The sequence below is a fragment of the Nesoenas mayeri genome, assembly GCF_963082525.1.
Source record: "Nesoenas mayeri genome assembly, chromosome: 24".
NCBI lineage: Eukaryota > Metazoa > Chordata > Aves > Columbiformes > Columbidae > Nesoenas > Nesoenas mayeri.
In genome coordinates, this window is record NC_137546.1 from 1,452,694 (window position 1) to 1,465,715 (window position 13,022).

At 50.1% G+C, this 13,022-nt stretch overlaps 1 protein-coding gene across 1 annotated transcript in view; it reads right to left on the minus strand.

Moving 5' to 3' along the window:
• Nucleotides 1–3,856: 3,856 nt before the first annotated feature.
• SKI (SKI proto-oncogene) overlaps nucleotides 3,857–13,022 on the minus strand; it is a gene marked incomplete at both ends in the record, with an annotated part of 80,274 nt that continues 71,108 nt past the window's right edge. The window contains 6 exons of the mRNA XM_080358752.1: nucleotides 3,857–4,042; nucleotides 5,412–5,642; nucleotides 7,630–7,931; nucleotides 8,584–8,855; nucleotides 10,179–10,294; nucleotides 10,824–10,949. Coding sequence (XP_080214878.1) covers nucleotides 3,857–4,042; nucleotides 5,412–5,642; nucleotides 7,630–7,931; nucleotides 8,584–8,855; nucleotides 10,179–10,294; nucleotides 10,824–10,949 — 1,233 coding nt within the window. The remainder of the gene's footprint in view (nucleotides 4,043–5,411; nucleotides 5,643–7,629; nucleotides 7,932–8,583; nucleotides 8,856–10,178; nucleotides 10,295–10,823; nucleotides 10,950–13,022) is intronic.

Sequence of the window (13,022 nt, forward strand, 5' to 3'; positions counted from 1 at the left end):
TGAAATACTTTACAGTGAAAATCGGGACAAGTGGAACGCGGCGGATGGAGAAAAAGGTTTAAACCCCGTTGAAAACTTGCAAAAAGGTTTTGTTTTGTTTTTCCTACAGACGGCAAAGGTTCTCGGTTAAAAACACAACTCGGAAAACAAGACACCGACCAGGTAAGAAAGAGTCTTGAAAAAGTAAACACCATATACACGTATTATACAACAGTGTAAAAGGAAAACAAGTATTTACATGTTGGATTTACTTTTAACTTTTTTTTTTTTACATTGGCTAGTTCTGTTTGAAAAGCAGAATATTATGTATACTAGTTAGCTGCTCATAGATATGAATGTTATTGCTGTTGGTTTTTTTTCCCTTCGTTAAGTCTTCTTTCAGTAATAGAAACAATGAATAATTAAACTGAATATACAAGTATTAAGTAATATATTTGTAAGTAGAGGGAGAGTCAACAGCCTGTAGAAACACCTCTTCTCCCTTCCAGCTTCTTAAAGGAAACTAAAGAGCCCATGGAACGCAAAGCTGCGAGTTCCCAGGTCCCGGGGGACCGTGGGGGGGACGCAGGGGAATGCGGGTCCAGCAGCGGCACCGGACACGGAAACCACACAGAAATGACGCACAGGACCCCGGCGCCCACGCCTGCCCGCTCAGCGCAGCCGCAGAGCTGTGTCTCTGTGGCCGTCCGCTGGCAATTTCATAATGAATTACATTCACGGGAATTCAGCATTAGAAATAAATGACATATTCTGCAGAAATAATTAGGGTTTTATGGTTAAAATGTCTTTAGGAAAGACAAAACAATTTAAGCTGGACTCCTCTCCTGTGGAGGGACTGTTTGTTCCCAGTCTTGCACCTGATTGAATCGCACTGATTTTAAAGCCTAATTGACAGCAATGTTTTCACCAGCATGTGTTCACTCCCCGGGATCAAATACTATTGAGTTTTGACCTCAAATAATACAGTGAGGCTCATTTGTCATGTTTACTCTCATTTCTAGATTTACCGTAATGCGGCAGAAGAAGAAACGGTGGGTTTGGAGCAACAGTGTGGGTTCAGATTTGAGTCCTCTCTGTCCCTGGCGCCACAGCTGGCGCTTGTTTGACAAGCCTGTTTGCTGGCGACAAGCCCAGTTATTGGGCTATTTTTTCCTTTGAAAAAAATGCAGATTTCATCAATTCTGGAGGATAAAAGCATCATATGCAGAGAAGAAATGTGAATCAGTGTGATTCCCCAGACACGAGAAGACAAAACAGCAGCGTGGGTGCAGGTAAGCGGCCGCTTTTGTGTAAAATAACAGGTGGACGTTTTGCCACTTTTTGTGGAGTCCAAGGGCAGAGACACGAGCGAAGCTCAGGGAAGAGCCCCATCCAGCCCGTTTCCAGCGCTGCGGCTCTGGATCGGGCGGGGGCGGGAAGGCGCCTGCTCTCTGTGTGATTTCTTTGGGCGGTGAAGCACGCGGGACGGGGAACGCACACCCAGCAACTACAGCTACAATGGTTTAGTTTCCCTTGAAGAAATAAGTGAATAACAGCTCTGGAAATCATAAGGCTGAGAACATCTTTATGCATACTGCATAACAAAATAAACCCTTTACATAAGACAGTAATAATGCCCATTAATGAATATACGTATGGCAGAGATTTTAATTCCATGCATATGATTTAATAATCACAGAAAAAAAAACAAAAACAAAAACATACAAAGAAAAAAATAAAAAATAAAACCTGCTTAAGCATAATGAAAATTCCTTTTGCATTGCACTTGAGGAGATGGGCACGAGCCGGGCGCCCGGACCCGCACTGACTGCGCCACTGGTTCTTGCTCCCAACACTTGGACATTGTCCCAGTAATTCTACTCCTTTCGTATTTATTCTTGGTTTTTTTTGTACCTAAAACATATATATGAACTTCTCCGTTAATGCTCACAGTTATTATAATGGCTATTATAATGGTTTCAAGCAAACAGCTCTTGTTTAAAAAAAACAAAACAACTCTCTAATGTACTGTAAGTAAATACGATAATTTTGGGATTGGAAGCCGCTTTCTCTCTACTGGGAAGTAATTTTTAATCTTACATAGTTTGCATTAATGTCCAAAAGCAAATGAAGATGACTGGAAATGCATTTCTTTGTTGAGAATAACTTGTGTGTGATGATGCAGAGGTGGGGCGGTTGATTTTTTTTCTCCTTTTGTTCTTTAAAGTGTCAGCGTTGCCTCTAGAAGCTGCCGAGAGGAAAACTGAGCTGGAAGGCACATCTGCAGCCCCAGGTCTCGTCTTCACTTGCCGCTGATGAGCTCGAGGGCGTCAGAGGGAGAGTTCACGGGGAGAATCTCTTTCTGTGGTCAGTGAAGCACCAGCTTTCCGCGCCAAGCGCTGGGGAGCGTCCGTGCGCCCCGGCAGCCGCGTCCTCCCGCCGCGCTGACGGGGTGACGGGGACAGGCGCCGCGGGCCGGGACCGGGCGATGCTGCTCGCGTCCGTCACGCGGCGCGGAGCCAGAACGCTCCCCTTGTAAACTTCGGAACGTGGAATCCACCGCAGAGTAAGAATCTGACAAAGTGCAGTTTAAAACAAAACGACCCCCGCCGATGGGGCCGGGCGCCGGCGCGCTGCGTTCCTACCCCGGGGCTGCGGCTGGCATCCCAAAATTGAAGTAATTGCTGTTGTTCAAAACCAAAAATGTATTTTTTAAAAAAATATGTAGGCCTATTCACAGCAGCAAAAACGTTTTTCTCTTCCGTAGCATCCAGCACCGCGCCGCTGCGCCCTCCTCGGGCACGGACACCCCGACCGCCGCTTCATCACACAAGCAGGTGAATACTGAATTCGTGGTAAAATGGTGCAACAAAGATGAGTTTTCCAGAAAACTGAAGTAAAGATTTCAGAATGACTTCAAAACACACGTGTCTTCTGCTTTATTTCTCAACACACTCAACCGATCACCCATTTCCTCCTTTATTTCCAGCTTTCCTTTCCTTTCCTGAAGTGCTCTTGGCTGGAGTGAGTCTCTTGAACGCACCAATTCGTGGAGACGGCTCTAGAAAAGGTGGCGATTCGCAAACCCTGAATCTGTAAGGCCGGGTTTATCTTCCCAAAGCATCGATCCTCCCCTCCCCCCGCGCGGTCCCGCATCTTCCCTCCTCCGCTTGGGATGGAAATGACGACAATTCTCCCAAGGACAAAATCAACTTTGAAAAGCACTCAATCCCCATCCAGCCCCTGGTGGGATGGAAACTGCGCTGGCTTCCTCGACGGCTGCAAAACTGCTCACGAAATGGCATCATCACCAGGGGGTTCTGTGTCGAGAATCCCAAAGCCTATAACAAGTCATTAAAAATTGTGCATCGAAGGGTTTTGTTTGTTTGTTTGTTTTGCTTTTAAAGGTTCGTTATAAAAATCTTGTTAATTTTTTAATAACAAGTCTGTGTAATGAATTATTTTAAATAGCTTATAAGAAAAGTGTATTTGTTTTTAAAATCCAGAATGTTCCAGCAGGCAGAGGGGCCGCGGCAGCGCTGCCGGCCGTGCCGCTGACGCCGACTGGAGTTGGACGCCGCCGCTCGCTCCGAGTTTGCCAGTAGAAAATTTGCTGTGGACTTAAAAGTATTTTGTTTACAAACACTTTGTGTTCTATAGGCACAGAAAGATGTTGTGCTATATGGACTGGGAAAAATAAGAGGCGTAATTCAGTGCTTCTGTTACAAAGAGTAACGTTTGCCTTCCAATTAATGAGAATCCGTAGTCATAGATGCGTGTGCCGAGACACAACTACTCACACATGCACTTACACACGTACCCACGCGTCCGCCCTCACCGCGCACGTCCGTCAGTCTGTCCGCCGCGGGAAAGCGGGTCAGTTCTCGGCCTTGCTCGTCGTGCTCTCGCCGCCTTTGCTGCTGGGTTTAGGCCACAGTTGTTCCTGCAGTTCCTTGACCACCTTTTCCAAGTGTTCCCGAGCCTCGCGCTCGTGCAGCAGATCCGCGCGCAGCTGCTCCCTGTCGGCCTCCGCGTGCTGCAGCTTCACCTGCAGGTCCTCGATCTGCGCAGAAACGTGTTCAGAAACATCATAAACCATCTAAAAATACTTCAGTCGCACTGTGATTGTTGTAGACGTTAACACAGGCGTTAGCGTAGACATTTAACACGTGAGAAGAGTAATAGAACCACGTACATCCAGACACAACGTTACCAGAGGTGAGGAAGGAATTCCCTTTTCCCTACAGGACTGTACAGTTACACGAGTGCATGAACTGGTTTGCTTTGACATTCTTAAGTGTTTCTGGTGGCTTAAGTTCCAGAAAGGAGGGTGAAAAACAGACTAGTTAGGAGCACCTTAGTGTGATGGAACTCCAATCACTGCACTTCTTAAACCATTAATTACTATAATTTTTTAGGCAGACAGGAATCCGGATTGGACCTCAGTATCAAGATAAGGAAAGAAGTATAAACCACACTGAGAGTCAATAGGAATTGAGCATCTAAAACTTTAAGCTCACACAAAGACATTTACAACCCCGAATTTGTTGTCTTACTCCTCTCCTGCCTGTCTGTTGCCATTTCTCTCAGAATAAGCCCGTCTAGAGAATTGTGGTTTCCTCAAAAATAAGTGACTAACAAACACAGTGTGACAAACTTCCTGCGCGCACGCCAAATGCGAGAGAAAAGGATGTATAAGGCTTAATTTTCATTTTTTTTACAGAAGTCATATCATGTCTTGTAAAACTCAGACTTTGAAGCTACTTAAGGCATTTTCTATGGAGTGCGGTGCAGGGGCCTTTGCTGGGTCGCTGCACAGACTGGGAGGAAATTTACCAGGAGGCTGGAAATCCAGCGTCAGAAAGTTGCTGCCTATGGCGCAGTGCGGGCTGCGTTGCAGGTGCGCGAACCCCTTTGCTACGCGCGGCCTCTACTTTTATCTGCACTTGTTGTTTCCGGGGTGGAAGCGAAGCGCCGGCACCGCCCGAGCAGCCGCGCTCCGTCTGGCTGTGTTTAGTCTGGACACCTCTTATCAGTGAGACATCCTGTGATGCGAGAGAGGAACCCACATCATTTCCCGCTCTGGTCTCCTGGTTAGACGCGGCTCATAGCGCTGCGGCAGCACCCCTCCCCTTCCCGGTATTGAGAGCCCGGGCTCTGAAGAATTTCTGATTGCTATTGCTTGTTCTTTTCCTTCCCTCCCCTCCCTTAAAGGCGCTCACACCGAATATCTGCAGCTCGTGCTTTAGGCGTTAACACCAGGTTTGTGAAGCGCGTGTGTTCAGCAACACGCGTGGCAGAATATCTGCTACAGTAAACACTGACTAGGAGCGTTCCCTTCAACACGCACTAAAGCTCGTTACAACACACAAGTTAATCACGACACCTCGTCAGCGCCAGATCCACCCGAACGAGAAGCGCGGGGGTCTCACCTGGGCCGAGTACTTGGCGCGGAGCCGACCGGCTTCGCAGCCCTTGTCGCACACCCGGATCTGCCTGGCTTGTTCCAGCTCCCGCTTCAGTCGTATCCGGGACTCGTTGGCTTCCTTCATTTTCTTCTCGTTCTCAGCTCTCAGACGTTCAATCTCTTTCCGTAAGTTGCGTTTGGCCTCTGTTGCTTCTCGCAGTTTCTCTTTTTTAGCCACCCGCAGGAACTCCAGCTCCTGGAACACAAGAGCAGTTCAGCTGTGGGAACGGAGGCGCGGGGACTGAACCGCGCAGGGAAACGGGCCGTGGGGACGCGGCCCCAACGAAGCTCCCACCTTCCGCGGTTACAGCTGAGATGGCTCATGTCTAAAGCTCCTTCGGCACAAGCTTTTCTCCTTTAAATCACCACGAGATCCTACGCTCAAGATCCCCTGAATTCTCGGACAATGTAAAGCAATATGCTACAGCCACACTTTGCTTTGTCAAACAAAATAGCTGTGACCATCTGGGAGTGAATAAAGATGAAGTGCAGTTGGAGAGAGCTCCGCGGAATATGCTCCGCACCGGGTCCAAGTTCCAAACAAACCAACTGCAACGCTTGTGTGTTAACTCAAGACACCGAAGACTCGTTATGATCAGTGCGGTTTGTGAATGCTCTTTGTGCACAGCGAAGCTGCACAAGAAAGTTCACTACCTGCCGGGGGAATCAGTAACCGGTTCCATTTTATCAATGTACCCTCGCAAAAACAACATTTAAGGCAAGTATGAGAAAAAACCAATATTAAGTATCTTTTTCCTAACCCCGGGCAATGCTGGCTGGCGCGGGGTCAGCGCTGGGCAGCCCAAGCCCTGGCACTACAGCTGGAAAACTCCCTGTTAAACCTTCGGCTGAATGGGAGCCACGGTTTGCTCTGCCAATGGCCACTCTCACCGACCCCACTCTGAACCTCGAGATCTCAAATCCAAGAGAGCACCATTAACTGAAATGATAACGATAAGGAATCTGAAGGTAACAAAGGAAGAAGCTCACAAGTTTTTAAAAAGCTGTTGTTAAAAGGCGTGTTCATCCTAAGCACAAAACGCGCTCCCTGAAGCTCTGTCCCCTAAATGGTTAAATCAGAAACTAAAGTTCCATTTTTTTCCCCAGAAGCAGCATTTCCTCTGTCACAGCAACGTGTTTCTGTTCAGTAACGCGGCAGGCGGGTCATGGGAAATGCGCTCTCCTGACACTCTTGGTTCCCAGCCCAGCCGTGGAGAGCTCAGCTGAGCCCGCGGCACCAACGGCACCGGCAAACGGCACCAACGGCGCCAACGGCACCAGCACATGGCGCCAACAGCACCAACGGCACCAACAGCACCGGCACACGGCACCAACAGCACCGGCACATGGCCTGTGCTGAACCGCGAACCCGCAGCTGCCACAGCCCAAACTGCCCAGAGCCCCTGTTCCCTCTGCCCCGAGGTGCCGCTTGATCCAACGCCTCAACATCCCATGCTCCTTCATCCACTGCTTCACCTCATTCCCGCTTCACTTTGAGTACACGCTGTGTTCTTTAGTTTAGATATTTAAAAATTAGCTTTAAATACGTATTACTTGTAAATATTTACAATTGCCCCAGCTCAAATTCCAGGAGGTTCCCGCGCCGCTGTGTCCGGCCGCGGGGCTGAGCTGGCGCCCAGAACGGCGCTGACCACCCGTCTTTGACACGACCGATCTATCAAGGATCTCCAGAAATAAGGCGCTGACCGAAGCACAAACCAGCCGGCGGATCACGGAAAGCTCAGCCCAGAGCCGCGTTCGGCTCCTGCGCAGAGCTGGTCCGTGCCCCAGAGCTCCTCCCCAGCCGGGCAAGGGCAGGATCCTCACAAATCTTATACAAATACAGATAAAGCCTCCGTAAGGACAGAAATGTTTCTAGTGCAGGGAAATGAAAACACAATAAACTCTGCTGGACTAGAAGATTTTTTCAGTAATGAAAAGATGTTGATTTTGGTAACCATGGATTTAAACCCTAAGGCAAAAACAGGTGGCAAGCTTAAAAATGTAGGAATGGTTCCTGTATATACTTTGGTTTCCCAGCTGAATTTCCAAACAGTGCAGCAGCAAAGGCTGTTGCTATTTGGGAAAAACGAGGCAATTCTTTTCTACACGAGCCCACCTCACGGCTTCCACCTGGCAGAGCGCCCGCGCCCGCGGTCCCAAAAGCCGCGTTGCGGGATTACCTGGTGCAGGCTGCGCTTGGCTTGCAAGGCGGCGTTCAGCTTCTCCTCCTGCTTCACCCTCATCTTCACCACTTCGTGGAGGAACTTTTCTTTGGCTTCCTTGGTGTCCAGGCCGCCGTCCAGCGCCTGCCGCAGGTGCTCCAGCTCCGCCTCCAGCCCGCTGCTGTGCGGCTCGGGGGGCGCCGCGGGCTCGAAGGCGCTGCCCAGCGGCGCCGGCGGCTGCATCCCCGGGGAGCTCATGTCCTTGGCCGAGCTGGACGACGTGAAGGACGGGGAGGAGAGCGAGGACAAGGAGGAGGTGACTGCAAAACAGCAACGGCGAGAATTAGCTACTAAACGTCTAAAGCGAACGTAACTCAACACGTGCTGAGGGCCTTTTGTACAGAGGAGATGGTGGTCAATAAAAAAACGGAAGAAATAAATTACCCATTTTATACTGTGATATTTGAAACGTGACGGAAATGCAATCCTGACTGACTGATGGCACCAAGTTCCAGTTCTCTTGAATTGTGACTTATGTCACAAACGGTGTTTTCCTCATGGGTGTGAAGAAACAGATTCCTTCAGGAAAACCCACACGATCCTGCCATTTTCAGGGGGCAAAACGTTTTCTTTTTGCATGAACTGCCCGCACTGAGTAAAGCCTGACGGTACCGAGGGCAGCAGCAGAATCATCTAAGTGACATTAATGAGGTGACACCAGTGTCTTCCCTCGCCTTTTGCTGAGAGCGCCACTCTGGGAATGCTGCTTTCAGCACATACAGGCCCTTGATCTCTGTTAAAACATTCAACTCTGTGGATGCAGTATTATATTTATTACATTTAATCACAAGAGATGCAGTATTATATTGATGGTATTTAATCACAAGAGAAGCTGAACAGCCAACTCCCGTGGATAACAGGAACACCCAGCACAAATAAAGCACAACAAAGGCAGATAAAACTGTCACTTACATTCTTCCCTGGTTTCCACCTCGATTTCTGCCTCTGACTCCTTGTCCTCCTCGGGTGCGGCGGCGGTGGCGGTGGGTGCGGGCGCGGGTTCGGGCCCGGCCGCGTGCTCGGCGGGCGGTTTCCTCCGGCGCGGCGGTGCCGAAGCGCCGGCCTCGCTGCCCCGCGGCGCCGCGCTGGCGCACGGGGGGGTGCTGACCAGCTTCTGGGGCGCCGGGGGGGCCAGCGCCACGTTGGGGGCCACCGCATTCTCAAAGCTTTTGTAGGAGTAGAAGCTGGTTCAGAGCGGGAGGCAAAAGGAAGGAGAGAACAGTCATATTCTTGGCTTCGAAATGCTTCCCAATCCCAAGACACAAACCGCAAGTGACAGGGAAGTCCCACTGATTTACACCAGCTAAGAACCTGCCTATCTATTTACTTAGCGTTTTGCACTCGTTTTGTGCAGTCAATCTCCATTCGGTTCAGAACAGATCAAATCAGAAGTGCCACGTAACCTGAGAGCACCAAAGGGATGAGAACTCCCAGAGTCTAAAAATTACAGCGACGTTTTGTCCTGATCTTCAGGCGTTATTGCTTTACTGAACTGCAGCTTTACTTCTACCCACAAGCGTTTTGTAAACCTGGAAACGGCCCTTCCTGCAGAACGGCCACGGGAGCGCAAAAGGCTTTGATTTTTGACCCAGCCTGCAGCAGAGTACGTAAAACCAGTTAAAAACACCAAATCCCCCTTAAAGAACAGTACTATCATGATGTCAAATACACAGAATTTTGCAAAACACATAGAAAAGACTGTTTTTGCAACTTCCATTCAGCATCCACTACCTGACGTATCTTCACTCATTTATTACCGTTTCTCCTGAACCTGCTCAAGGTTTATTACCCAAACCTTAACAGGCGGGTTCTCCGCGACACCGCGGGCACAACACGACACCCGCGCAGCGCCCGGCCCGCTGCCCTGGCGGAAAAGCCGGTGTAGGAACAAGGGTGCCCTGGTACTCCGTCCTTTCTTTTCTTTAAATACATCTCTACAGCTTCTAAGCAACTTGTTCCTAAGGGCAGCTCAATATGTTCTCCACAACGCTCCCTAAAAGCATCTGGTGACTTGAGCCGAACGTGCCACAGAAACCGTTTCTCTTAGGCAGAAATCTGGCACAAAAATTTTTCAGACTGAAAAGCTCAAGTCTGGCAAAGGGACGAGTAACCGCGCCGGCACTTCCCGCGGTGACACCAGCCGTCCCGCTATGGCACTGACTCATCGGACCGGTTCAGTCACAGTCCCATCCTGACCTCCATCTTCCTCTAAACAGAGAAGCCCAGGGACTTCTGAAGACTGTCCCCACAATGATGGGAAGTTCAGCCTCCATTTCAGACCTCCATGCAATGTTTCACCTAAGAAAACCTATTTCATGAATGCACAGCATATCAATGCTCATTTTTTTGTTTCCCTTCTGCAAATTAAAACTCTGCAGCTGCAAATGCTTTTCATTCCGATCCTTGCGGACTGATTGACCGACAGATCCACCAGTATCAGCGCAAGGGTGCAAACGTAAAGCAGTTGCTGTGGGCGACTCCCCCGAGCCGCTGCCCCGGCCCCTCACCTGTCCCGGATCAGCGCGGGGAGATGGGGCGAGAGCTCCTTGTCGTTTGCCGACACGGCGGGGGACCAGGGCCGGAAAGCCGAGAGGCGCTGCCGGGGGTGCACGCAGCTGATGCTCTGCGAAGAAAAACAGGTACACACAACCCTTTCAAACTCTGAATTACAGTGGAGAGCCAGGGATGCTTTTCAGCACACATTCTGCTATCTGTATACTCCTCCTCCACGGCCAGGACCCCATTAGTAGGCTCCACCGGCAGAGGTGAACCGTACCCAAGTAAAACGGCACGTGTTTCCTTTGCCAGGGAGTTGTGTGTGGTTTGCAGAGGCCACAAAAGGCTCCTGAGTCCTTCAGGACTCTTGTGCCTCAAAGGCAGGAAGGAATTGCCTGTTCCAGTGTCACAGTCAAGAGCTGCCTGTTTGTTTCAGTGCCACAGGCAGGAATTCCCTGTGTCAGTGTCACCACCAGGGTCAGTGAGCACCGGAGGACGGTGAGGAAACTGGAGGGCACTGAGCTCAGGAAAAGGACAGAAATGCCATTAACTTGGAAAACCTGGGCAAGTTCTTCCTCTCTTTTTCTCTCCTGGTTTCAGTAGAGCGATGCTACATGCTAGTTTGATCTTTCAATTATGAAACATTCAGCAATCACCTTATTAGATGAACTGGATAAGGACCGTAACCAACTGGACTGCTTTTCCTTCTCAGTAGAAGCTGGAGACTGGGAAGCGGAGTCATCTATTTTGGGCTTTTTGGAAGCAGGAGGATCTGAAGAGACCTGAAACAAAGACAGGCAGGAAAAATCAAAGACAGAACTACTAATTTTGCCATCAGCTTAGAAACAGGTTATAAAGCAAAGCAAATTCTGTATTTAAAAGAAACACACACTTGGAATTTTTTCTGCGTTTTTAAACCTAAGGGAAAACAAAGGAGTGAAAACAAGACACAAATTATGACATAATGCAGCTTCATTCCTTCATTCGGAATACGCCAGTAAAGCGCCGACAGCGCAGGAGGGATGGGCAGCAATGGAAGTGAGACATTCACACCATCTTGCAGAGAACTATCTGCCTTGTATTATTTTTGTATGCAGAAAGGTAAGGTTTAATGTGGTTGCTGGACTGGAAAGATTATTTTAAAGGAGAACAGACCAGACTTTGTTATTCTGTTTGCAGCGGTTGTTATGCCGATGACTTCACTGCCCCACAGCTGCGGTGGATTCTGGGGGTGCTGCCAAGAGCTGCTTTGCCTTTTCCACAAGTGGCTCAGCTTGGCCCATAAATCATCCTCAAGCATAAGAAAGCCCTTTGGCAAGCGAAACCCCTTTCCTTCAACACTGCGAAGGAATAAAATTCCTATAGTCCCAGCGTGGCTTGCAAAAAAATTGGTAACTACTGGTTTAACTGGTGCGCGGGGGACACCAGCCTGAAGCGCTGCCAGCGCACACAGCGCAGGGAGAACGTTCTGGACCTTGTGCTGCATCATGACTAGAAAGAATAAGACAAACACAGCACCGCAGTTCCCACTCCTTTTGCTTTCTTTTCCTTCTGAGGTCCCCAGCTCTCTACCTCTCCATCCCCATGGCACAACTGTGCTGTATTATCTACTGATCGCTCATATTTGCATTCATTTTTTTTCATCCTTACACCTTACTGTGATTTTTGTGGGCAAACAAGTATTTATACAGGTGTGCCTGTAAAACACGGGCAGGGCAACATTTGGAGAGCCTGAAATGCTTCAAAACCAGGTCTGTTTGCCAATGAAAGAAAAGAGCTTATTTGCCAATGTCTCGTGTTCTGAAAATCAGGCCCCTCCAAGGCATCTTAAATTGGGAACCCAGGAACGGCTTCTCCAAATGATTCTTCTGTGCCTGTGAGCCGAGCGGCTCCCCGTCCTGCCACCGCCGCTCCGGGGCTCAGGAAAGCGTTCGCTGGCACCGCGGCGCCCAGGGCAGCTTCGCGTGTGTAGGATGAAGAGGAATGGCATGGGCGTGTGGATGTGTAACCCCAAGCACTAAATCAGCCCGTGCCGGTGCCAAACGCAGCTCCGACGGGTTTGCAGATTCCCCGGGCACAGCTTCAGGCCCTGGCACGGTCCCTCCCATCTAACTCGACTCAGAACAGGCTTTTCTAAACGCTTTCTGTAGAAAGCGCAGGACAATGCCTTGGAAAAGATTTGTTTTTGCTCTCGGAGATGCTGCCTGTGCAGAATTAGTGACAGCATTCGAAAGGTATTTGGCAAGCGGCTCCTGCTCCCACCCCGACCCAGTGGGGCTGGTGAGCGAGTGGGGAGGGGGCCGGCGGGAGGGAGGGCTTGGAATGGAAAAGGCAACAGGTGGCGAGACTCAGCGCGGCCGCGCGTCCCCCAGCGCCGCGGGCTGCGGGACGTTCTGCTCGGGCCGCCGGGTCGGCACCACGTCCCGCCCGGGACGGGACAGAGGGAGAGCAGTCAGCACAGGGCCTGGTTTGCGCTCCTGGGGAAATGGCGTCTCCGCAGCTCCCGCCCTGTCCCCGTCTCTGCCCCCGGTCACGGCTGGCACCGCGGAGCGGGAGGGCGCTGAGCACGAAACCTTGCAGCAGACCTGGGAAATGATGCTTAACCTTCAGTTGCCAGGAGCCAGTATTGATCTGAAAACACAAGCTGCTGCGCGGCGAAAAAAAAGCAGTAAACGAGGCCTGTGCGTGGAGGAAAACACCTTTTTGCTTTCCCCATAAAGAGGTGTAAATGGGGTAAAAAAGGGGGAGAAAAAAGCAGCTGCTAAACGGGGCACTGATATTTTTCTCCCGCCACAGGGCCCTTCATTTCTCCCAAGGAGGCAGAGCCGGCTGCAGCGGTAACGCTGGGGGGCTCG